General features: G+C 40.5%; 1 protein-coding gene across 1 annotated transcript in view; it reads left to right on the top strand.

The window, feature by feature from the left end:
* Positions 1–27,826, top strand: part of zfpm2a (zinc finger protein, FOG family member 2a) — a 125,891-nt gene that overhangs the window by 53,227 nt on the left and 44,838 nt on the right. Inside the window, exon 4 of the mRNA XM_088999689.1 lies at positions 10,323–10,447. Within this exon, the coding sequence (XP_088855815.1) occupies positions 10,323–10,447 (125 nt within the window). The remainder of the gene's footprint in view (positions 1–10,322; positions 10,448–27,826) is intronic.

Below are 27,826 nucleotides of genomic sequence, written 5' to 3'. Positions count from 1 at the left end.
TTTATGTACATTTTCACATCGTATCGGTCGGCCAACGGCGTCTTTTCTCGCGATCAGCTCATCAGTAAAGGATATCCGTGAACTCCGAGTTAGGGATTCTCGGCTTTCGGTGGTTCTCGGGATGAACCATGTATTGTGTTTATGGTACTCCTAATTAGAAAGGGGAGTTGAGCTAGGCCAGTATAGTTTTCCTTTTTTCAATGCTGACAATTTTGTGTTTGGGAGCCTTTTACTGAGCACCTTCATCATGTTCATAGAGTTGCTTGTTCTGTAGCCACAAGGGGACGTAAGCCAGTGTCTTCTTGTGCCGGTCCCAAGCCCGGATAAATACAGAGGGTTGTTTCAGGAAGGTCATCTGACGTAAAAGCTTGGCCAAAACAAACATGCCAATCAAACCTCTGAAGATGGAGGACACTGGTTCGCTGTGGTGACCCCTTGAAGGCAAAAAAACGAATGGAAAAAACAGAAGAAAACATACTGATAATATTTTTTTAATATATCGGTGCAACTAATGATTGTTTTAATAATCGACTAACCTGTCAATTAGACTGTTGAAATATTGGATTTAAAAACAATTGAAAAATCCACTGCTTCTTTGCTCTAAAATAAGACATTGTTTTAAACTGACAGTACAGAATAAGCACACTTAAATGTGTTTTATGTTTGATATTATACGTCAGAAAATTGGGGTAAATGTTTTGCAAAGTAAAAGCACCTGTTTACAAATGTCTCATTTTTAAGACGCAAAAATAATTTTTTTGCCTTCATGGAACATTACAGAAATCTGATATGTACTGATGAAAGGCTGAAATTCCAAGCATTAGAATAGTTTGTAATTAAAGTTTCAAAGTGATTCATCGATTGTGAAATATTTCACATTTAATTTTGACAATCAACCGCCGCTTGATCGATTCACCATTGCCCCTTGTATGTAACACGGCACTGTGATGTAGAACCTGTACCAGCCGTGCATGGAGGTGACGCGAGACAAAAAGGACAGAGGCAACTTGTCGCGGCATAAACCGACTAGACAAGGAGCATTCCAATTGCCTGGTGTGGTGAAGACCTTTCTCTCAAAACCAGCACAGTTGTCATCTCACAGTTGTTGTTTTAGCTGTGTGGTGATTTTGTGGACATAAAAAAACTGCGATGTGGGAATGGTGTATGCAGTGATGTTTATTTTACAATGGCAATACAATCAAATGCAGTCCAAATCAAACAACATCCCACTTGGTGCTTTCAAGTTCAATCATGTGCCAGGCAATGTTGTCATGCAACATTTTTTTTATGAAAAGACTGAACACACTGAGAGGATGGCAGGTTCCTTTTAAAATTCATCCCAAGTTAGCAGACCAACCATTTTGCAATCATCTTTGCACTCGCAAGTCAAGTAATGTCCTTTTGATGGGTTGGAAATTTTGGGGAAAGCATTTAAAAGAATTTGATTGCAGCAGGAGTGGTGTGTGTCCTCTAGATGGTGGTGGCGATAAGGGATGTATCTTTGTGTGGGGACAATCATTCTTTCAGTTTTTCGGCCTCCCTTTACATGCAATCTGTCGAAATTGCTGTGCTTCTCCAACGATGGATGTCTCGCAGATTGTTGTCAGCAGGCTGGCAGCAAACTTTGCCAGGTTTTTAATGGAAGCAGCGACTTGGCAACTGGTAGAATTCATCTGTTCAATAACAGCCAAAGTTTGAATTCAGAGAAGATGCACTGTCTGAATATTTGAACCACGTTCTTAGCCTGGATTTGGATTACCTTCCGTTACAACTAAACTGGCACAGGTTACAGCGCACCGTCCTTAGTGAATTTGTCGTCTCTAGGGAGTCGATTTGGTTCTGAAATCCAAGATTGGTCTCAAGAGAAAACAACATTTGCCGTTTGAAAGCAGCTTTAGTTGCCTGACCTCAACCTTGACTTTTTTATACTCTGTTCCATAGTCCGCTAATAATATTTGTTTGACTATTTTGTAGTCATGTAGGGTAGAGTCCTGCATGCAATGTATTTTTCTTCAGCTCTGTTCAACCTCAGCTGCTAATTTTCAATTCAATACAAGTCCAGAAAAGTGAAATCAGTCGACCCCAAAATGCACCAGTTGCTTTCTGTGATTTTACCGTACAATATTTGTGTTCCATAACTATGATGACGAATGATATTCGTCACAGTATTGTTATTTTACAATTAGTACTAATTGTTATCCCCTAAATCAAGAATGTCTACTTGCTTGCTCAATCAAATAAACGAGCAAATAAATAAATAAATAAATAAATAGGAGCCCTTCTTTTTTGAAAGCTGTACATTGCCTGAAACCCAGTATGACCCAAAGTGGGCAAATTCCCATGTCTTTGTTTTTGTTTTGTTTTTGTTCTTGACACACGTGAATGGAATGATGTTACCGCCTGGAAACAATCGATCAGCTCCTTTTTCCTGCTGTTCAAAAGGAGCGGAGGCCGGAGCAGAACCCTTTAGGCTTTGGGGGGATAATAGAGGTGGGTGCCGAGAGTGAGGAGGAGGTGTCTGTGTGGTGGCTGAGAGGTGTTTTCAAGCAAGTGCCTCTTCCAAGAGATAATAGTGTGAACTGTGGGTTATAAATGTTGCATTTTGCTCCGTGAGACCTGATAATAGCAGTTTGGGTAAGGGAAAGCAGAAAGTTCATCGCTCCCTTATCAAAGCTCTGTGACATTTCTACTTCAGCTGTAAAATTTCATATCACATAGACCTATCTGCTATAAAGAGTTGACACCTCTTGTCCAACTGATACAGACCATTCTATTTCCCCCCCATATGCCGCTCTTGTGGTATATTAATTTATAGCCCATTTGCTGTCTCTCGTGCTGCCTATCAGTGAAGATGACTGTGATTCAGCAGGAATATCACAATTGCCCTTTGCATGTTGAACTTTGAGCAGAAGCCATTTATTAGCCTTGATTCAAAGTTATAGCTGTATATATATTCGTCTGTCTTTTATCCATAATTACATCTGCCTTTTCCAATCCAGTAAGTAAAGCCTTCTGTTGTGTAGTTAGGAAACCTTTAAAGTAATTTTCACACCTTCTAGTTGGTTCGTTGAACTGGGGAGTCAAATTAAAATTCATAAGTTAAAGTGTATGTGGAAATATCTGAAGTGGGTTTGCTGCTGTCGAAAAAGGGGGCAATTTGATGAAGTAATTTGTCATCCCGAATTATTAGCAGGGCCATTGCTCAAGATCACAAATTACATGTCAAGAATTCACCGCTATATAGAATGTGAATTCTGGGGAAACTTTATATGAAAATGTGAATATGGGCAGGGGTGTCGAAGTCACATATTTTTACCAAGTACATAAAATAACCTCCTTCCAATGAAGACAAAGGAACTTCATTACCAAAAACTAGACAACAACCATTTTTTCTTTAAATCATAGCAAGCCACCAAGGAACTAAGCATAGAGTCATATGTCACCGAATTGAGAGAGAAGACATCCTGTTCTCCAGCAAAATAGCACACAGTGGGAACCCAAAAACAAACAGATGCCAGCATGGCACATCTTGGGTGTTAACTGAGAAGGATCTCTTCACACAAAGGGACATTCATTTGTCTGCCAAGTATCTGCGGACTGCAGGAACAGACCCGAGAGTCCAGCAACAAATGATGATCTGAGCTAGGGAGCTCCTATGCTGTGTGTATGTGGGCGGCGGCTGAGTGGTAGGTGGCGTTGGCAAGTTTAGCGGGTGACAGGAGCAGGGGTGTGCTGACAAAGGTGAGGATGAGACCAAATTTTTCTGTGTTAGATTGTGAAATCTTTGGCAGTTGGAAATTGGACAAGAGGAAACTCAACACACAGATAAAGTCACCAAATACGTACAGGTAACATCCGAGTTACGACCGGCGCGATTTACGACTACGCGTACTTACGACTACGACCGGCAGACCCTTTATTTTCTAATTGTACGCCTGGCACCGCAACGCGCAAGCAGCCGGCAACGCGTACTACAATTTTGGCCAGCCAGCATGTCACACACTCGCACAGTGTAGTCACGCAATAGATTGCGTGACTACACTCGTGACAGTAGTTATACAGAGCAGATACCGTCTCGGCAACATCTCCTATAGTACTGTACACTGCTTTTTTCCTTCGGCCTCCGCCTGAGTCCGAGCGTGTGTGTCGGGCGACTTCTTTTGGCCGTTAACAGGGAGAACCATTTTTCAACAGCTGGATAAGTGTTTTCTTTAACCCACGATATAAAATGTAAATATAAAATATAAACCGATAATATGAAATACAAAATGAAAACGACACTAAAAGGTAAGTATAACATTTATTAATGAACTGTCTTGTAAACAGTTTTGTATACATTACAGATACAGTCATACAGTAATAAAAATCGATAATATGAAATATAAAATGATAAAAACGACACTAGAGGGTAAGTATAACATTTATAAATGAACTATACATTAAACAGTTTTGTATACTATACAGGTACAGTTATACAGTAGTAAAAATCAATAATACGAAATACAGTAAAGTCTCGTTATATCGATATTCAAGGGAGTCCGAAAAAATATCGATATAACCGGGACTATCGATATATCCGACCCTGTTCGCATGTAATTTTCTCCATGCGTGCATAGAAATAGTATCGATATAACCGGGACTATCGATATATCCGATATCGATATAACGAGACTTTACTGTATAACATTATAAAAATGCCACTAAAAGTTATAAAGTTTATAAATGAACTGTAAACAAGTTTGGTATATAATAGTATTCAATAGAAAACGTTGCTTAAAAACAATAGATTGACATTGTGTACTATCCTGTCATGTAAACGCCACGTCGGCCATTTTGAATGGATTTCGACTTACGACCGTTTTGTCGGAACGGAACCCGGTCGTAAGTTGGATATTACCTGTATACACCATTATAGGATAAAAAAATCAATGGCGTTAGAGACCGAGTACAGATAATGTAGTCTATTTATAATACTGTATATGAACATAAATGAACATAAAAAATACAGACAGGTCATAAAGGTAACTCATTATTCATCATGTTTTTTTTTTGTTTGTTTGTTTGTTTTTTTGTGAAGTCCACGAGTAGCTGCAACAGATGTGACCAGCCATCTGTGCACTGAGGTCCTCAGGCAACATTTGTTGTGAGATACACACGCACACAACTGAAAGCCAAGCACGGTGAACCACAAAATGCCCCTTAAATCTCCACCTCACTCACCCCTACTTACTTGCATGCACACCGTTCAACTACCCAATATAACTACCCTCCCATCTCAACAAAAATAAAGGGACAAAAAAGACCACGAGTAAATAAATAAAGAAATAAAAAGAGTAACTGGCTGCATGTCGGCTGAGCTGTGTGTCAAGTGGCGCTAAACAGCAACTTGCATCCAAGCGGTTAAAGGCCGCGGGACTTATCTGAGGACAAACAGAATGCATCAAGCGGTGGCTGTTGATCTCGATGATGATGACCAGCTGTGCACCGGTGTTTAATTATTTCTCCATAATGAGCTCAGCCACCTTCCACTGCAGAAGCAGGCATACAAGAAGAAGGTGAAGAGAAGAAATGACTTCAAATCGCTTCACTTAGATGTACACGTACTTTTTCGCAGGTTCATAGACAATGACTTCATGCCAGACTGTAGGGAGGAAAATGTGACATTTGGTTTTCCCTATAAAACCAGTTATCACATTTGATGAATTTGACGAAAAATGCCATTTAATTGTCAGATTTTTTTCATACATGGAGTAAGCATAATAGCATCGCAGCAGGCAGGTATTACAGTGTGATATTGGATTGGATTGGTTTAGCCTTTATTAGTCTCACAGTGGAGAAATTTACTGTTGATACACATCTGGTATTTAAAAATGAACAGAAGAATTATATCGGCACCCACACATCAAAATTGGTCAGGCCCCGCTGTGGCGAACACACACCAGTGCAAACTAAGTAATGAATCTGTTTTAAATTAGATATCAAGTAGACAGGATGAACTTAATACATCGAACACACCAGTGTACTTGGCCCACATACCTCAATGAATGATGGTCCTGCAGTGGGACACATCCGGCATCCACAAAGGAAGCCCAAATCTGAGCCACATTGAATCACCATATCTGGACCTGTGCTGGGCCAGAACAGGCTCCTGATGTCAGCCTTAATTCAACCTTAACAAAGACTCTTTTTTTCATGAGGCTATATGACCCATATTTTTTAAAACCTCAAAAACACCTGTTATAAACAAACATTTATTGTCATATTTGTGAACCTCACATATAATAGCACATACGCTGGAAAACTGCACAGTCCTTCCATCACGTTAATGTATTTTGCTGTGCTTCTTTGGTCTGAAAACGTCATGTTGCACCAAAAAAAGGCAGAAGAGGGCGACCAAGCTCCATATAAGGAATTTATCAGCCTGTGGAAACGGGCTGATTAATTCCTCACAGGGAGCTTGGTCGCCATTTTCTGCATCATTTCTGGGAAGCTACATTGCAGTCCAGATGCCTCAAAATGACACGGAAGGACTTCTTTCATCAATTGCAAACATGTATGCTTTCCTCTTCAGAACTATTTGAATCATATTCATAACTGGATGTGTAACAATAAAGCATATTCTGTGAATCTGAAGCCATTGTTTTGATTCTCCAGCAATGCAAGACGTCTTGGCGTGACGTCACGAACTGGGGGCGGGATTTTCTGAAAATGCCCAATTCGCTTTAAGTCATTTTTATTGGTGTTTTGCATTTGACTAAAAATATCATACTGCGTGTTTTGGGTATTTTAGATGCTATGAAACGTTTTTCTGATGTCAGTTAAGAAACAAAAAAGTGATGTCGGTTGTCCTTTAAGGGTGACTCAATACTGGGTGTCCACATATGGGCCAGAGTTGTAAATTGATTTCTGGCCCAAATACTTCACTCCACAGCCGTCCGACATCTGGTTTGCAAGAGTCAAACCAGTGCCTCCTTTGCCACTTCAGGGCCATGTTCATCCCACATGCATTATGCCAGTGCTGACACAAGGCCAGCGGGTCCAGCCTCATACCGGATGTAGACACAACATTGAAAGGTCACATCAGACTTGTGACAACACCATATGAGACGACAATTCATAACCAATATGCAAACATGGTAATATATTGTACATTCTAATCATTTGTGTGCTGTTATTAGAACCAGTCCACTGTTGTGTACTAATCATCACAATACCAATCTCCAGTTCACTATTTAAACAGCTAGCCTATCAGCAATTTGAATTCTGCAACTGTGTTTATCTGCATTACCTTCTGTGTAGCTACACTTACATTTCTGTAGTTAATCATTCAATACAAGTCAGCATGTCAGGAATGGTACTATTCATCGATAGTGCTTCCATACAAGATCAAACAGATCATAAACTCAGGGAATGCGTTGTTGTATTGCTACTCAGTTGGCACATTTTGAATTGTCTAAAGTTAGGGCGGTGTATATATTTTTGTGACATTGCTCTGTTAACAAAAATTAACATTGCCGCCTTGAATCGTAATCAATTTATTAAATAAGTCAACATTAGAAAGGCATGGGGATGTCTCGGATCAAAATTTGGTCAGAATTGATCAAACTTGCAACAGTCTGTAAATCGATGTGTGGGTTTTCCATGAGAAGACTGAATGATTTGATAAGACTCCATTCGGAAAATGTACACTCAATCTAAGAGCTAAGATAGCTCGGGGTGTCAGGGAGGTGAGCACCGGTAGTACTAACAGTGCTCTCCGGTTTCACTGTTAATTAAGTGGGGCGCCGTTTAAAAAAGAAAAAAAAAACTAACGAGGGCTTTTTCTTCCTGGAATTACAAAAATAGTCCTTCAACTATCTAGCCTTCCGCCTGTAATGTCTCATAGAGATTATCGCAACAGATGACACCTTTGGAATGATGTTACTGCACGATGCATCTGAGGCAAACCATCATATTGCTGCGAGCTTGATTTGTTTATCTATTTTGAAATTGCTTTGCTTTAACCTTTGAATGTTTATACCGCAGGGCCTGGAGACAATCGTATGATGGTACAGTGAGACCTCAGCTTATGAACACCTTATCTTACGAAGTTTTCGTCTTACGAACGTCAAATTTATGAAATCAAACCTTGAAATACGCACTACTTTTCACGATACACATCCACCACGGCTGGCGGCGTGCTCTTCGGATCTGGCGGAGTGATCTTCGGATCTTCGGCGGAAGTACACGACCGAACAGCGCTCCAGCCGGCGCTTCTTTCCACGCCCCCTTCTACATTTCCACCATTGCCACCATCCTTCGTCTACTAGCTTTACAGTGTAAAGCTTCAGCGACTTGTTTTAATGAAATGAAATTGAAGTGTCGCGAGCGGCGGCGCCGCCCCACCTGTCAACTCGCACGTGACAATTTCGGCGTCATTAGTCACATGAAAGCATCGACTAAATAACGGCTTTGTGTAAAGTTTACACAACACTGTGAAGCTTTTAGGCGAAGGATGGTGGAAATGGTGGAAATGAAGAATGTTACTCTCAGGGAAGTGACACAAAGCGTGAGAGATGTGTCAGGCTGAGATTCACATGACAGCCGCGGTGTGCACATGTGACGCCACAAACGCACACCTCGTTCGCGTTTCTCACATCGACTAAATAACGCTTTGTGTAAAGTTTACACAAAGGCGTTATTTAGTCGATGCTTTTTACGTGACTAATGACGCGTTTTATTCCACGTCCGTGGAATCATCGGACTCGCGCCTTTTGTTGTAAGAAAATCCCTGCCAGCACCTACGGGACTCAAAGTGGATGCAGATGACATCGAGGAGCTTGTTGCTGACCATAATGAGGTCAGCAAAAATTTGTGCAGGCTTTTATTGAACAGTTCCATCTAGAAAAGGCAATGAGAATCATCAACATAATGAATGATAAGAAGGTTTCTTCAGCCGTCATCTGTACAAAAGTGAAGGTTTCGGACGTTTCACCTCCTATCCAAGAGGCTTCGTCAGCGAAAACCTTCACTTTTGTACAGATGACGGCTGAAGAAACCTTCTCATCGATGGACCACTCCTGTACGACTGAGAGCTTACACAGACATAATGAATGATAATGTGATGCCTCAGTTTTGTGAGACCTTACAAGTCAGAAAGCAACAGGTGTCAATTAAGAGCCATCAACGACCATCACTAATGTAAATAAAGTGACTTTATTATACAGTGCAGTGTATTTCTTTCATTACAATACAATAGTACATTTATTATGCATAGAATAAGGTATGTTGTGTGTAGTTTTAAAGGACAATCGACGTCTCAGGACAAGTTGTGTCCATAATTTGTAAAATGGCTTCAAATGACTTCTACTGAGCGTATTTTACAAAGATTCCACTGCATATAACTATATTTTACGTTTTAAGACTCGCGCTGAATATTCAGGAAGTCTTGTTTTTGAGTTGGTGACGAGTCCGTACGTGACGTCACTAAAGGACCGCTCCTGACCTTAAAAAAGACTTCCATCACGTCAATGTATTTTGCTGTACTTGTTTGGTCTGAGGACCTCGTGTTGCACCCAAAAGCCGTCAGAAGGCCAGAAGAGGGCGTCCAAGCACCATATAAGGAATTTATCAGCCTGTGGAAACGGAGGTGGCCACAGGAGGTCGCCATTTTGTGCCTCTTTTTTTTGGGTGAGAGATTTCCCCCCCAATGTTGCCTCAAAATGGCACAAATAAATTCTTTAATCGATTGCAAACATGTATGCTTTCCTCTTCAGAACTATTTGAATCAGCTTCATAACTGGATGTGTAACAAGAAAGCATATTATCAGAATCTGAAGCCATTGTTTTGATTCACTAGCAATGCAAGACGTCTTGGCGTGACATCACGAAATGGGGGCGGGACTTTCTGAAAATGCCCAATTCGCAGCTCAATTTTTGGCAGATGTTGGACACTTTAAGTCATTTTTATTGGTGTTTTGCATTTGACTAAAAACATCATACTGCGTGTTTTGGGTATTTTAGATTCTATAAAACGTTTTTCTGATGTCAGTTAAAAAACAAAAAAAGTGACGGTGGTTGTCCTTTAAGCCTTATTTAGTTGAAAAGTATATTTTATGGAAACCTGGGAACGGATTATTCCCATTTTAATGGTTTCCTATGGGAAAAGCTTTTTGTGATACACACTTTTTGGCTTTCACACTCTGTCTGGGAACCAATTCAGTTCGTAAGCTGAGGTCTCACTGTACATGTAGGTTTGACGAAACGTCACTGTGATTAGCCGTGGAAATCCTGGGTCACATTGAGTGGTGCGGTTAACTGTTATGGATATTGTATGTTTTCAGGAGAGCTGGACGCCTTCCTTAAAGATGGCGAGCGACGGATTCACAGCCGTCAGCAGCTGCCTGTGGGAACAACCTGGGGACCCTTCGAAGGGAAGATTGAGATGGGTACCGAGAACAATACATTGGTATGTTCCTGCGGCAGAATGGTAACAAATCTGTTCAATTACGAGGATGATTTTCAAAGCCTCATTTTAGGTTTATAATGGCCTCATAGAGAACAATATTTAATAAGTCAATGGTATATTTCATTCTTAATTTAGTAGATTTAAAAGTGAATGGTAAAATTATTTTAAGTTAAGGGATGGGAGGGCACGCTGTTTTGTTTCTAGTCTGCCAGTACTGAGCATGCCTACACATATATTGAAGGCATGAATGTATGTTTTACATTTATCGCTCCATAATTATATGAACATTCAGAATAGAACTGACAAGTAATAATACTTTTTATTTGCTGCAAACTACAACTGTATTAATAATGCATTAATAGCCTTTTGAAAAATCATAGAAGCTCTTGATATATATGAATTACTTTGATAAGCTTCCTTAGTATCTGATAGGAATGCAAAGAAATATTCATTTGGCCAAACTTACTGTAAAACTCAGGCCAGCAGACCAATGCAGAAAGCATTTCCCTTTTTGAGAGAGTGCATCTATTGACACTATTAAATCTGCAATTAATACAGAAAACATGCTTATTTTCAACTCAATTTCGAGAAATTAATTTGGCCCAGAACTAGGTGATAAGCGTTGACCCGTTGCACTGGTGGAGAGAGGAGTCCTCCTTGGGTTGAAATACTCTTGTACATTTGGATTATCTATCAAATTGCGATTAAAACTGTTACCAGCACCACATTCCCCATGCAAGACACGTGAAGCAACCCATGAGGATTTAGGACCAAGAGTCTATCATCCCTATTGCTATATTAGCACAAATTTATGAAACAATTTAATGAGAAGTTTCAAATGTTTTGTAAGCTGTCCTCATCATTTTATAGTCATCGGTAGACTCAAGCCCTATTATAACCCTGAAATATGTCTGTTTCAGGCTAAAGTCATTGAGTTATTCTTGAATTTGATTGAATCGTAGTTTTCCAAACAAAAATAAATTCCCCTCAAAGTAATGTAGTTTATTCAATACATTGTAAGAATGAAAATTGTAAAGAGCAGTACATTGGGGAAACTAAACCAATTCTCAAAAAACGACTTTATCAACATCGCAGGGATAATACTAGTGGGCCTCAATCGGTAGTACATATGCACATAAGAGCTAGCAACCACTCATTTGATGACAATGAGGTTAAAAAGAACATAGATGGTTTGAAAGGAGGCGATTTTCATAAAACAACTAAATCCTTCATTAAACCGGTTTGGTGGGGTGAGGTTCAACTTGGATCGTTCATACAATAGCCTGCTGAGGCACCATAGGATTAGTAATACTGATGAGGTGATACCGGTCGAAGTGGGGCAATCAGGCCAGTCGTTAGTCAGAACAATAGTGCAGCTGCAGGGAGTAGTCCTTTGCTCCCCCCAACCTGAGAGCAGGAACCTATCATAGCAGAGTCCGGCACCGCCATGTCTGGACAGTAGGGATATATATATAGGGCCTAAACTACCAGTACGACTTTAGTTTGCTGACAAAGTTTCTTGGATAAAAAGCGAAACGTCCGACACCTTCAAATTTGTACAGATGACGGCTGAAGAAACCTTTTCATCGATGGACCACTCCTGTACGACTGAGAGCTTACACAGACGTATTCCCCTGAAAGGTTCACATTTCCAAACTGTAGCAGTCGCTAATGCTTCTCAAAAGATAAGAGTGATGACTTTTATCACTGTGTGCAAACTTGAAAAAGTACCACCGACTGACTGGACAAAATGCTTTAGTTAATTGTTGATTCCTGCTCCTAGCAAGAGTGATGTGTTCTTAACGAAGTGCCCCCCAAGGACTTCATCACTGCCTTTGCAGATCCTTATTGGATTGTATCACTTTGCGGACAAGTTCTGGTCATCCGCTTTAATTGGCTGCACGGGGTTACAGAATATGCCAAACCTTTCTCGCAATTAAAAGCTAAGAATGGAGCTTCGGCATCTTACCTTGAAAGATCTCTGGTGTGGCTACTCTCACGGGATCCTTTTAGTGCTCTGCTTCTTGCCCTCCACGTTTCCTAGGTTCCATCTCTCGTATGGATACAGGCTGTTAGAAGCTCCTCAGTACGTCTCATTAAAGGCTTGTTCAGCATCACATTCAGAATTGTCTTTGTGAACGTGAATGAGTGGTTGTTTTTTGGGACGACGAGGGGCTTGTTTCAACCACGTTGCAACTCACTATATTATGCACTGTAGTTCAAAATGGTCAACTGTTGACTTGTGTTTAGATGAAAACGCACCTGGAACTGAATGTGGAATGTTTTAGTCTGGCTAAAGAGCATGTGTTTTACAGACTAAATAAGACTCAAGGGGTCTCTGTGAACCTTTGCATCCTTGAAAGAACCCCGAAGGAAAAAAACAAAACACTACATTGGCTACTTTTGCAAACAATCGCAAAACATTGCCACTCGGTGGCTCACAATTTTTAAAACAATGTGTTATTTTTAATGCTTTGTTTTTGTTTCATATTTGTTAGTTTTGTATTCGTAGTATTTTTTTAATGTCTGTTGATTTCAGATTTTTGGGAAAAAATATTGTATCGAAAGTAAAATTACCAAATGACTGTTTGACCTTCCTTCCTATGTGGCGGGAAAGTAACATGGAAATAACTTTATGGAAAATTAACCCTGAAAGTTCATGTTTGATATTAATTGACAAAACTGAAAACAAAATATTTGTCACTGCGCTTTTGTGAAATTATGGCATGTTATGCACTGCCAGGTTTTGTTACATTCACTCCATTATACGATCACCAATTATTCTTCTCAGGGGCAACATGACTGCTGGTTATTTTTATTTTTGTATTTTTTTTTTATTGTTTCAAAATCTGACTGGGCAGCTTTGACAATTACAGCCTATCACATTTGCCCATCGTGTCCCCATGTGTCCATTCAGTTTCGTCTATGGGTGGACTGAAGTAAGTCTACCATGTCCTCCGGGAAGGTAGTAGTGTAAATGCAGCGTTCGAGACTGCAAATTGAAGCACGGGCTAGCGTGTTTTGACACACGCAATGGTTTGGCGGCCAATATGTGCTGGCTGCGTTCGGATGACAGACCTCAGTCGCGGAACAGACCGGAGTGATGAAAGTTGCTGACAAAGAACAAGGTGCACTGTTGTACACAATGTGTAGATGCGGCTGAAAAAAAAGACGGATAAAGCATGAACAGGTGAGAATGAATAAAAAGAAAGAAAACAAAACTGAGGGATATAAACCACAACAGGAAATCTGATCATCTGCAGGAGAAAGACAGGTTCATATCTCACCCGTTTTTTCAAGGACGATTTCACAGCTGATGGTTTTCTGTCACTGGGCTGCAGAGTTCAAAGGCCCATTTTGAAACTACAATCACTGCTATTGCAGACTAGCAAACTGCATCACATTGCACTGTGATTTGTATGATTGGTTAGACTTTCGTATGCAATTTTGGATGAAAGATTTGTCAGACACTGTGAAGTCACATTAGGTTCCAGTGTGCAATAAACCCAATAGGGCTGTATATTACATTACAAGATTAAAAATGTTCATTTTAGTTTGGTGTACCATGTTCGATCTCTGCGTCACAGTGCAAGGTTTGATTTTGGCTCCAGCCCTCCTGTGTGACACTTGCATGTTCTTCCGTTGTTTGCGTGGGTTGCATGGGTATTGCGCTTTGCTGCCATATTCCCAAACACATGCATGACAGGCTGATTGAACACTCTAAATGGTCCCTAGGTGTGATTGTGAGCGCGAATGTTTGTTCCTGTCGTTCCGGCAACCGGTTCAAGGTATCCCCAACGACTGCCCAGATGACAACTGGGATATGCTCCAGCCTGACCTTTGTGAAGATAAGCGGATTAAAAAATAGTTGGATGGATGGATGGATGGATGGATGGAGATGGATGGATGGATGGATGGATGGATGGACAGGTGAATGGATGGATGGATGGATGGATGGATGGATGGATGGATGGACAGGTGAATGGAGGGATCCCCTTTGGTTATAGGAAGGCTGGCCACTCATGGTGGTACTAAAGATTTGTTTCAAGCAAAGGTAATACTTGAAGTCAAGAAGTATGATAGTAGCTTGGATTGGATTGGATTTAACTGTATTAGTCTCGCAGTGGAGAAATGTACATTTCCCAGCAGCAATGTTATGAAAGGAAGATGAAAGGAATGAAAGAAGTAGAAAAACTAAATACACGAGCTGCTGGAAAGGCAGCCATCTTGAAGTCAAAAGAACAACAACAAAAATTACATGACAACACAAAGACAAGATGACAACACGAAGACAGACATTCATTCTTAAGCACTTTCTGTACCCTCTTTGTGACATGAATCAATTCTAGATGAAAGAGGAGAGGATCAAAGCATCATTTTCACCAGTGGATCATGTATGTCATGGTGGAATGTGCACGTCTGTTACAAGTTAAATGTTGAAAGCAAAGACGAAGTTGGAGCATCTTTTGACGAAAAGACACTGTCTCACATAAATCCGCTTCGATTCCAAGCCGCGACAGTTCCACATATGCATTGCCACTCTGCGCTGACGCTCCTTCACTTTCAAGTTTAATTTACTCTCTGAAAAGCACATAACAATTTGAGTTACTTTCAGGTTGAGTGAACGCTGGCGCCTGTGACTGTCAAGTGACCTTGAGAGTTGTGAAAGGTGCTTATAAATTAAATGTATTATGATGATGATGACTATTATTTTTATAACTTCACATCAATATTCTTTATTTTCTTCCACATTTTCAAGAAAGATGAATCGCACTGAATTAAACAAAATAAAAGAGAATGAAAAGAAACACTGTACATGGGTTTCAATCCATTTAATCGTAATGTGTTATGAGAAGCTGGAAGACACAACTGTTGTCTTGTACGCTTGCACTCCTTTTTTTTCACTTTACTTGAGTGAAAAAATGTCTGAAGCGCGCTTGTAACAGAAATATATGAAAACACATGTCTTGATGTATGAAATATTTTTTGATGATATAAACTAGATCTGGCATTGCTGCTACCCCTTCCCTATTGCTCTTGCTCTTCTTTCAGTCTGACTAATCGAGCTGCCAGAGCACCGTCTCATCCCTCACTTCTCTCTCTGATCAATCAGACTATTAGAGTGCAATTACAGCAGCAGTCGCGGTGCAGGTGAGCGACAAGCACATTCGCGGCGCTGTGGAAAACACCTCCACTCAGCTTCGCGCAGTCTCCAAATTAACCCAAATTAATAGTGACACTCGGACATAAATGTCTGCAATCGGGGAGCTCAATGAACAGTCTGGGTCGAAGCTATTGAGTAGCAGGTGTCTTTAAAAGCGATAATTGCTGAAACTGGCCAGAACTGGGAGGAAAATGTGGCCCACAATTTGCCTGAAGTAAAAGGCCTGGCCCGCTTGAGCCTGGCGTCTGTTGTAGGTGTTAATAATTGATTTGGGGGCAAGCTATTAATGAGAGGCAGATTTCCAGCTCTGTTGTAAATGTGTTGATGAGGGTGTTGCTGTCTGCTGTAATGCCTTACCGATGCTAATTACAAGAGCTTAGTCAAGGTGCACTGTAATGAGTCCATAGAATTCCACTCCGGATGTGTTTTGAGGGCCTTTTAGAGTAAATTACACAGCGATTAAATGCATCATACATGCTTAATTGTCGATGAGAATTTTGATATCAGTCTTCGAGCTTTATAATAAAATGGTTACACAGCAACAAATGATGATAAAATTCAAATAGAAGACTCAACTCAATTTACAATTAAGATGAGCTGCATGTCCTTGTGGGTTGTTAAAATAGATCCTAATATACATACATAATGTTTCAGCACTATACAACGACAATACTTTGGACGTCAGTATTCTGATTTTTCTCTTCCTGTGCATTTGAATCAGTTTATATTTGGAGATGCCCATATCAGGCAAATATGGAGCCACGCCGTATATGTGAAGACAGACATGTTAGTCGTGTTTGTGTGTCTTAACAGAGAGTTTTAGCTTGTTAGCCACAAAAGAGCAAAAGTGACAAGATACTGTCCTAATTTTCTCTTGGGAAAGAGAGAGACATTGGGTTGAATGTCAGCCATTGCAGTCTGATTATTGTTCACCTCCCAACAAGGGTAGGAATATGGGCATGTGTAACTCGAGAAATTATTCACTCCATCACTCAAGCCATTTATCTCACTCCTTTTTGCCCACCCTCTCCATCCAATATGTTTATTGTTAGCTAGCTCTAAACTTTAACAAGTGGCGGCGGATTTTGCTGTTTTAGAAATTATATTTTTCTTCTTGTCATTGCTTCATTAATCAAGAGGAGGCATTCTGAAAAATGTTTTGTTTTGGTGTCTGCAATCTATTTTGTGTGCATGTGTGTGTTGTAGTTAATCTGCGCCCGTGGCAGGTTTCCCCTCCGAACGCAGCGCTAAGCAGCGGTATCGCAGGCCTATTGTTGTAGCCTCTGTCATAGCAAGGAGAGCCTGATGCAGGCCTGGGCTCGCCTGATAAGGAAAAGAGGATTCAACATGGCTGGAAAGGAGAATCAGTGGGACTTGAGAGTGGAGTATGGATGGGGCAGATGCACTCACTCGCTCTCTCTCTCTCACACAGGCACAGACACACACACACACACACGCAGGGATACACACATTTTCTACACATTTTTTCACACGAGACACAAATCATTGCCATCATCACGCTGGCAAATGCTCAGGCAATTATTTACAGTAACACCCAATTACATATGCAAGAAGGCACCGCAGGATAGGACCTATGGAACACAGTCTAAAATGACATCGAACAGTGCACACAGCGACAAATATGCATTCATATTCAGAGTAACTGTTCATCTCAAAGAAACCAAAATGTGGAAGTACAAACTGATTTGTGTCGGGGTGTTTCTTTTCCATGCAACAGTCATAGATAGACTCCTCCATCTGTTTGACAAACATCAGACGTTATCAGCACTAACAGGATTTGAATTTCTGTGGTGCACACCAACATTTTTGGCACCAAGAATGTGGTTTCATGTAATGAAGTAATGGGCGCATCTTTTCAACAGCGAACCATTATGTGATTGCGGGCATCAATTATTCCTTGGGCTTAAACCAATATCAGGGCTGAGGTCCCTTCAGATGAGTGCAATGGTAATTACTGTATTAGGCATGCTTTCCCCCGTCGTCGTGCTTGCATCCTTTGGAACATACTGTTTACATTTAGGATGCTACTACTATTATTATTATTATTATTATTATTATTATTATTATCATCATCAGACCATCCATTTTCTAATAATAATCATAATAATACATTTCATTTCTAAGCACCTTTCAAAACTCTCAAGTACACTTTACAGTCACGGGATATCCCCTTATTCTCACAACTGTCATGGGAATACTGGAGCCTATCCTCACTGTCTAAGGACAGCAGGCGGGGTACACCCTGAACTGGTTGCCAGCCACTTGCAGGGCACACACAGATGAGCAAGCCATGCATACTCACACTCACACCTTGGGACAATTTCAAGTGTTCCATGAATGGAAAAATGGATGTAACACAATGTGATGATATTGATGCAAACAACCACAAAATTGATTTTATTTGCACAGGTTCTCACGAGCACTTGCACTGGTAGCACTGCTGCATCCAGCATCCGATTTGGTTGCACACTTTTTTGGGGGAGGGGTTGCATGACTATACTGTATTTGCTGACATTTTCCAGGTCAAGGCAAAGCAACACATCATTATAATATAACGATCAGTCTGACCTTTTTTTAAATTAATGCAATCAAAATATTTGAGATATGTATGCTCAATTTCACTAACTACTAGACAACATCAGAATCAGAATGCTTTTAATAGTCCCACAGTGGGGACATTTGCAATCTACAGCAGCAAAATTGAAAGGGGGGGGGTTACAGACGACTGAACTGTACAACTGCACAAAAATTGTTTCATAGAAAATACAGTATGAAGCATATATAATAATAATAATACCTTGTATGTGTGTATAAGCACCTTTAAAAGCTCACAAGGACACTTTAAAATCACTGTATATTGTACAGTGATACCTCGCCTTACGAACGCTTTAGCTAACGAACTTTTCACCTTACGAACATTAAATTTGTGAGAATATAATTTTTCGGGAAACACACGGAGCGCCACAATGAGTGATGTGTGGTTTGCAAACAAGCTGGTTCTTTGAGCTCCTAAACAAGGAGCTGGAAATGGCAGACGACTTTTTTTTTGGCCTCTATTCCCCGCCCCCAGTCTTCGATTAAAGCCTCATTTGATTGATCAAGATCCGTGGTAGAGTAGGGAGGGGACACATGCAGCAGTGAGGGGGTTTCCAGAAATAGAGCTGCACGTGAACAGGAAAGGCAGATGGCAGAGCTTGAAACAAAAAAAAAAAACTAAAGTAAAAATAAAAGTGAAAAGGTGAGAACACGGATAGAAAACAGTGAACTTCTGATTCGTTTCAATTTGATAGTTCAAAGGCAGAGTGTAGACTGCAAGGTTAAAATATGCCATCAATCAGGCTCCACAAATAACCCACACAAGCCATCTGTAAATTTTGAAGAGAAAAGACAAGCAAGGGAACCAGCTATTAATGTTTCTAGTGTGTCTGCCTGCACCTGTTGCTGTTGCAATATCACAACTTTCAAGATGTACAACCCAGAGCTCCTTGAGACACTTTTTGTAAAAAAAAGTTATCTATTCCTTCAAGCCATCAACGACCATCACAAAGGTAAATAAAACGACTTTATTATACAGAACAGTTTATCTCTTTAATTACAATACCATAGCACATTTATTATACATAAAATAAGGCTTATTTAGTTGAAAATTATATTTTATGGGGACCTGGGAACTGATTTTTCTCATTTTAATGGTTTTCTATGGGAAATTAATGTTTGGAATACACAATTTTCGCCTTAAACACACTTTCTGGGAACCAATTAAGTTCGTAAGCAAAGGTATCACTGTTTATGTGACTGTTTTTAAATCTACATAAGGTGGCTGTTCTATTTACAAAACCGATAGAAATAATAAGAATCTGATGTTCATGAATATTTTATACAGAATATGGTGGGAGTTCATTTATACCTAATGTTGTGAGCATTCATTGATTGAACTCAACCAAACTTACACATTGCCCATTCGGACAAAATGCAATACGTCTCCCCAAATGAATGATTTTTCAACACCTCAATAAGCAAAGGCACAAGCAGAGGAAGCAAAGTGAGAGGAAAATAAAACGAGTTTGAACGGCGCCAGCTGCTGTTCCATCTGTCGGCGTGGTGGCTTTTCTTGTGATATTTTAAAACAACTTCCTTGACAAGGGCTGCAGATAATTCTTGATTGTTTACATTCGAAAGTCCCCGCTTGTGGGCAGTGCTGCGATACAGTGGCCCTATGGTGTGGGCATGAGCTTTATGTGCCTGTGTGGTTTCCCTTCAAGTGCTCGGAAGAGCAGAAACCAAACTAATTTCACGAATGCAAATATTGGTGTGGTTCTCTGATGAGGACCAAGTGGGTAATCTTCAAGGCTGAATGGACATCACTGCTAAGTCACAGTCTTTATATTCTATAAGTCAAACTGTCACACCAAGTATGTGCCGCATTTACTTTGATATGAATGCCTGTTGGTCAGGCAACCGAAGAAGAGCAGTGACAAATTAAATATTTTGGTTGTATTCAGTGACTTCTCCGACCTTTCAAACGAGTTATTGTTTTTCTAAGCCAAATGTAGTCTTCTTTTCTGCACAGTGGAGGGGAGAGAGTCATTTTCTGTCATTTTCAGATTTGATAGTCCTCAGCTAATTGTGGGTTGAGCTCATAATGGCATTACACTTTCCAAATAGAGAAAACAATATGGACACAGTCTGCGTTTTGTTGGTGTGGGGGAATGAATGTTCACAAACTCGTGCTTTATTCTTAATATGGAAAGCTGCACCATTTTGATGTGACTAATTAGACATTCCTATATCAGATCTTTTTTATCGTCAAATTTCAACAGGCTATACCAGGGCTACACAGGTGGCAAAGGTTACTGCTTCATTAAATTCATATTTAAAACAATTGTGTCAGCATGTTGGCGTGCCCCTTAGCAACAGTTTCATTTATTTTCTGATGGAAGCTTTGAAAAAAATGCCCGTGTTTGACGTGTAATCAGAAACCCCTTAAATCCAGTACCCATTTCCATGTGATCCATCAAAGTCAAAGCCAGCTGCGGCTGTTCATACTTTCCAATGCACAGCGATGCCACCTTTAAAATAAAAGACCCACAAGAAATACTGTAGCTTTCATGAATAACGATGCTTTAGTAGGTAGTCTTTTATTCTGAAGTTGACCCGAGAAAGGAATCGTGATGACTGCTGACTTGACTTTGACTTTTTGACATTAGGCTGCACTGCCCACAGTCCCTGAGTTGCAATATGCTTGGAATGAAACTGCGCACTGAGGCAATCAAATCTGTCACGCGCGCTATTTTCACTGTGCATGTGCACCTGTGCACCACTTCTGTGCATCTCTGATTATATTCGCAGCAGACACTGCATTTCATATTTTTCATCTTTGACACACCTTAAACGATTGGTCAACCATCTATGGTATACTTTGTCATCTAACCATCGATTTTGTATACCTGTCCTCATTAGCGTTGCGGGTTAGTGACACCCCATCGTAGCCAATTTTGAGTGTGAGTCATTATTTTGAAATGTAACTAGTCTGCAAGTACCCTCAGAAGCATGTGGGTTTTTTTTTTTCCTTTTGCAAAAAGGAACTAAGTGAGTGGTTCTAAAACGTTCTTTGTTTTTGTACACCTTAACCTTTTCCACTAGTTTTCCAAAATTAGAACAAAACACAACTCTTTCCTGTCTTTTGCCCGATTGTCCAATGGATTATTGTCTCAGGGCCTTCCATCGAGACAAGAATTTTTGATGGGTGGTCAACCAACTCCAATAACTTTTATACCACTACCTCAAAAAATGATTATCATGGAAAATAAGAAAAAAAGATGGTTCCTGGAGAATATGGTCTGGATTGTTTCCATTTACTCCCATCTGAGTCTCATTGGATGGATGAGGATGTGGCTGTCAAAGTAGAATATTACAGCACTGGGTTGTCAGCAAACTAATTGGGTAGCAAAGACCATTTGCAACCCAGGGATCCAATCTTTTAGAAGCACATATGCTGAGACTCTGATAAGATAGTTCACATCTAATGCATTTGGTAAGAGACAAGGTCTTTCTCTTATTTACTTAACTTTGTGTAAATATTGTCGGTCTTTTGCAGCGGCTTAAGTAAGACAACATTTTCCAAAACTAAACCCAGTGATGAACGTAAAGAACACTGCAGCACACTGCAGATGTTAAGGTGGTACAGTGAGACCTCAACTTACGAACTTAATTGGTTCCCAGACAGAGTGTGTAAGGTGAAAAGTGTGTATCTCAAAAAAGATTTTCCCATAGCAAACCATTAAAATGGGAATAATCCGTTCCCGGGTTTCCATAAAATAAACTTTTCAACTAAATAAGCCTTAAAACTATACACAACATACATTATTCTATGTATAATTAATGTGCTATTGTATTGTAATGAAAGAAATACACTGCATTGTATCATAAAGTCACTTTATTTACATCATTTATGGCTTGATGGAATGGCGTTGGAGGTCGAAGGTCAAAGGGAATTGCTGTTTGGAAAGAGGCGCATTACATGAGGACTGTAATTAAAGAAATAAACTGTGGTGTAAAATAAAGTTTTATTTACCTTTTTGATGGTCGTTGATGGCTTATGGAAGGAGAGTCACCTTCCATAAGGACTGTTGTTAACTTGACCACTGATGCTGTTCGGTCGTGTGCTTCCGCCAGCCGTGGTGGGTGTGTATTATGAAAATAGTGCTTATTATAAGGTTTAATTTTCATAAATTTGACGTTTGTAAGACGAAAAGTTTGTAAGATAAGGTGTTTGTAAGTTGAGGTCTCACTGCATATCATAAATCATCATCTGATGTAATATGTCAGGATTTTTTTTTCTGCTAGAAATTCAGTTAGCAGTGCACATTTCACTTCACCGTTTGGAGGCATTTCCGCTGTTAAATCTAATTTATATTCTATAAATGGAGGACTCAATTTATGAATCAAAAAGTGAATTTGGCTGCTCAGAGAGAGCCTCCTGAAATATAAAAGCACACAGAGGGAGATGCAATTTGAATACAACGTGACATTTCTGAGTCACCCAGAGAAAGAAGGGAGTTCAAAAGAATATTAAACCTAAGGGAGGGCAGAGAGGTTTATCTCAAGTTAAGGACTTTATTTCAGAATCATGGCCACCATTTTATTTTTGTCTATATTTACAGCGTCCTCTTGATATGTGCAGTTATGAGGCCAGAGGATTTATTATGACCCCACTGACTGATTGACTCCTGAGTTCCCTTTCATCCTCTCTGGGGAGATCCACATATTTATTCCCAACAGGGGGAAAGTAGATCCGTCTTGAGAATATGTCACCTGCCACCTTGCCCCCGAGGGACTGCGTTAATATCCGTACATGTGGACATTACTGGCTCAGAGTTTCCTATTATGGCCCCTCACACAACTTCTCCCTGTCCGCTCTGGCGGGGAGGCCTCACATAGTACATGCAAAAGATCAAACAACCTCACCAATTGAATTCAAATGGGAAATTTCTTGTCATGCATACAGTGAGCAGCGAAGCGACGAGGATGTTCTCTGACCAGAGCAGTACAGAGGAAACGTATGTTTGAACACGTACCTGCAAGCCATGATTAAGACCTGCAGCACAAGCATGACAAATAGCCGTCTCTTGTTTAACATTTCAAATCAAGTATCTTGCAGACATGTTCCGCCGAGCTGAACTCGCCAGTTAAGCTGAATTGATTGTGTCACCGCTACGTTTGTAGAAACATTTGATGGGTGGAGGAAAGTGGTGATGGAGGTAGAAAGGAAAGGGGGCATGCTCACTATTCAACTTTTTGACTGTGGTAGTGCACCTCGAAGTGTCTGTCGCCGGACACTTCTGTCTCTGTCTACATTCTTAACTCTATGTATTTTGTTTACGATTAATCTTTCATCCATGACTGTTTTCTGTTTGAATTGACTTTGATGTAGATCACAATATCATTTTGTGATGGATGTTTGATGATTTGTCCTTGGTGTGTCATCAACATCCTTGGTAAGCACTCATTAGTCTGCTTTATTAGCACTCGCTGTTTGTCTGAAGCAGAGTGAACTGCATGCCTTGCCACACGTGGTCAATATAAATACCACCCTGTGTGAGCATTTCAGTGAGGGGGTAATAAGCAGTAGCTTAATGCTGCATTTGTACTTTGATGCTAACAGTCAGTGGGATAAAAGGTGAATTAAATGAGGAAAATATTTTTGCCTTATAGCACAGCCATGATAGCAACCGCCGAACCGTGTGTGTCCCTTCAAAGATTCTGGGAAGAGCAATGCCTCTCTCAATTTAATCGATTTTAAAATGAAAAGTCAATTTACGAAAGTTGAAAAGAGAGGGTGGGGGTAGCATTCTCTTGCACTCAAGCAGTAAACTAACTGCCGCCCAGAGCAGGCAGAGATTTCAGCTGAATTATCTCCCACCTCACATTTGCTCTTAGGCAAGCAGTTTAAAAGCCAAGCGATTGAGCCAGTGATCCAATTTGAAATGCAGAAATGATTAGAGAAGCTTGCCTCATTTCATATCGAAATTCTCTGATTTATGACAGGGCAGCAGCCAAGATCTACCTCTAAAGGGAATTAGTGTGCAATTCCTGCATATTTCTGTTATTTAGTCTCCCGGCAGCAGATGCTGTAGCTTTGGAGAGGGGCTGTAAAAGGAATTAAAGCATTACGTAGATATCTTTTCATCTCAGCCTGATGTAACCATGGCCATTCATATGAGGCATTACCTACGTTGTTTCCCATGTTGGCATACAACCCCGTTTCTGGGAGAAAATGAAAATGATGTCGCCTTTAACTACGTATAAGCAAACGCACCATTTTTGGGAACGCAAACAGCAGTGAGATACGGGCTGCAAGGTTAGCTTTGCCCAATTACTGTATTTGAAAAAATAAAAGAGGTCCTTGCAACCCATCCATCCTTGAAGCTAAGAAAATATTCAAACGTGTGCCGATAACGAGGGCTAGAGGAAAATCTCTCTCTTAATGAAATTTCCAGTTGACCACATGCAATTTGTTTCATCGCGGTGAACAACTAATTGCAATGGACGTTATCAAGGTGTGAGTGTGCTGTCTGCTGTAAACTGACTGGTGAAACAGCTACAAATCCTTTATCCCCACTCCGCGCTGTCGGAAACAAATAAACCTGCCATCGCTATATTAGCTTGTTTCTCTTATTTGTGTTGTTAATGTAATCTACAAGACATTTGTAAAATGAGAATGTCAGCTGCGCTGATGCAGTCTTATTTGGACAGTATTTCATTTTGACTTCAAGTTCCAAGAGAGCGGCTGATTTGTTCCCCGACGCTGTTTATTACACAAAATGTTAGTAAACAGAGGTGATCAGGTTTATCGAAATGAATGGAATTGCAAATAATCCATATCAAATCATGTTATATTTACCATTGTCAGAACACATTGAAAAATAAATACACTATGATATACTAACCCAATTAGTTAATCAAATAAAAACAGGATACAAAGATTTCTAAAATCCTGTTCAAGCTACATTTAATTGAATTCAGAACAAAGAGAACCTATATATTTCCTTTAATGTTAAAGTAAAAAGCCAGCTAACTGACAGGGGATAGTCAGGGCCTTGGTGATCAAAGACTGTGAAAACAACGTGGGGACTTGTTTGGCTTTTCTCACTCACTTTTTAAATTCTGTTACTGTGACAACAAGGTGTGTGGTTCAGAGTGGCTGCATACTGAGAATTGAGTCTGAAAAAAGTCAACTATCTGCATATATCAGAATCTGAATCAGAATCAGAATCATCTTTATCGCCAAGTATGTAGAACACACAAGGAATTTGTTTCCGGTAGAACACGCTGCACTAGTATCGTCGTCAAAAAAAAAACTGCTAAGCTATACAGTTCCATTTTGGCTACTGTTCAAAGAGTTCAAAGAGTTCAAAGAGTTAATGGCTTGGGGGAAGAAGCTGTTTAAATGTCTGCTGGATTTGGTGCGCATGGATCGGTAGCGCCTGCCTGAGGGGAGTAGCTGGAAAAGGTGGTGGGCAGGGTGCGGAGGGTCCAGTAGGATGGGTGGGGGCATCACCCCTGAGACCCAATTGCTTGTATATAAGAACTTAAAAAGTACATCATCTGTAATATGTTCTTTTTAAAGTCAACGAATGTCATGATATATTCAGACAGAGCGGTTTTGATTTCTCAGTTGTCTAAATCCTGTAACCCTGAGATCAGAAGACAAATCCACTGCAAGTCAGTGACCTTGGTGGAAGGAGCAAAAAAAAAAAAAAGCCAGAGGAAAATAATCATTCCCACCAAGGTTCATATCGATTTCACCTGCCCTGACCACGGAGCGGGTTAAGAGCAGCCACTGGTGGTGAAATGGTCAGCGGCGATATCATTAGCTTGCTGTTTACACTGGGAGGCTGGGAGTTCGAGGCAGGCTGAGGGTCACAAGACACTTTCTTCTTTACCTCCTTCAGCTGATCAGAGGATCATGGTATCAAGGAGGGATTAGCAGCGACTCGGGATTTGTGCGATTGGTTAATTTATTGCGGCGATGGCAGGGTCTTTCATCTATGGCAACATTTAATCAGCGCAGCCACAGAGGCTATTACAGGTTAGCTCCTTTTTGGAGTCAGTCCGGCTGTGCCATCAGCTCGATCGCAATTCCCCTGAAATTTCCAAATTATCTGGAACAGGCTTTAGCTTCTCCGTAATAAAAATTAGAACAGATTCCTGATGGAAGCTTTTGCTCACACAGGGCCAATTATAAATAGTGCAGCAAGCCTTGGAAGACGGAAGGGGGGAGGGAGAGAAAAAAAAATTGCGGAATTTATCGTTCAACCCCTGCTCCGCTCTGATCCAAATCCGTGTGGCTGAAAATTTATATTAGATTTTATCACAGACGCCGAAGTCTCCAAAAATCAATGAAGGTTATCTTTTATGTTGCAGCAACTCGTGGAAATATTGATTTTCATTTTAGAGCGAATTTGGAGCATCAGTTTGTAATCACTTCCTCGCTGACTACACTGTTTGGATCGGTGTATCTCTTACGCGAGGAAAGGTAACTGGGCCCGAGGAAAAAAGCAAGAGAGGATTGAAACTTGAAACCACTGAGGCGAAGGCAGAGGGCGGATATACAGTAACACACAACCCGTTTGCGCATGTGTGTCGGGAGCTGTGCGGGTTCCGTCATCTATCAAGTGTGCTTTTATTGGCTTTTAATTAGAAATGATGTCAAACTCCTACGTCATGTTCAGTGAACATTTGCGTACACGTTTCGTCAAGTACATGTGTATGCTGGATGGAGGGCAAGTGTTTCCAGAAAACCAGTTCATCGTTTTCTCCCTGGCTTCTGGGAAATTGTAATGTTCTGCCTGTCAATCTGCATTTCTCTGCATAGTAGCCACTAAGGCCAACTGATCCGGTTGTAGAAATGTTTTCATTTGCATTTGCAAACACTCCTCCCTGCAGTGACGCCACACTATCTTAATCCTAAATATGTTGCCCGCACTTGCTCTTGTGCATCTCTTTGTCTTTGCGGCGGCTGCGACATGCATGCTTCAAAGGCACAATTTTGTCACTGTGGATGAGTTATGTAAATCTGCAGTAAGAATCTGTCATCACTTGTTTGCTACAAGGGTGACGCCAAGTAGACTGGAATTGACGCTTCACTCAGTAATTTGTAATTACAACTCTGACAAAATTAAAGCAACAAATAGAAAGAGTTGTTAGAACAATGTCGAACACTTAGAGTGTCAAGTTCGGGTGGTTTTCAGTCTACGTGGACTTCGTCGAGAGCAGCTGGAATATCATAAATTCCCAAAGGCTCTGGGGGATGGCTGAAAGGCCTCTCGCTGCTGAATAAGAGATGGATCCAGTCTGGAGATCTAAGAAAGGGTTAATCTGATTCTCATTTCAGATAGTCGTCCTAGCAACAATCGGCCGGTCTGCTCTGGTTCTTTGACGGGGTGTGAGATTTTCAGGTTTGCCAGAGAGAGGACTTTATTGTGAGGCTAATTTAAAATGTGAAATCCCGGATGACTTAAATTACAGAGGTCGTCTTTCTCTCATCTGCTGCCAAAGCAGGATAAGATGATGCCAAGAGAAGAACTAAGAGTATCAACCACACAATTTCCTGTCTTTTTTTATCGCATTGGTGGTGCAGTTTCTGCAAAGGAATATACTCGAGGGGCACTATATATAAATAGAACTTTGTC

Source organism: Hippocampus bargibanti, linkage group LG06, assembly GCF_051943395.1.
Source record: "Hippocampus bargibanti isolate YZ-2025 linkage group LG06, ASM5194339v1, whole genome shotgun sequence".
Lineage (NCBI taxonomy): Eukaryota > Metazoa > Chordata > Actinopteri > Syngnathiformes > Syngnathidae > Hippocampus > Hippocampus bargibanti.
Note: the sequence above shows the minus strand (reverse complement) of the source record. Positions and strands in the feature narration are given on the sequence as shown.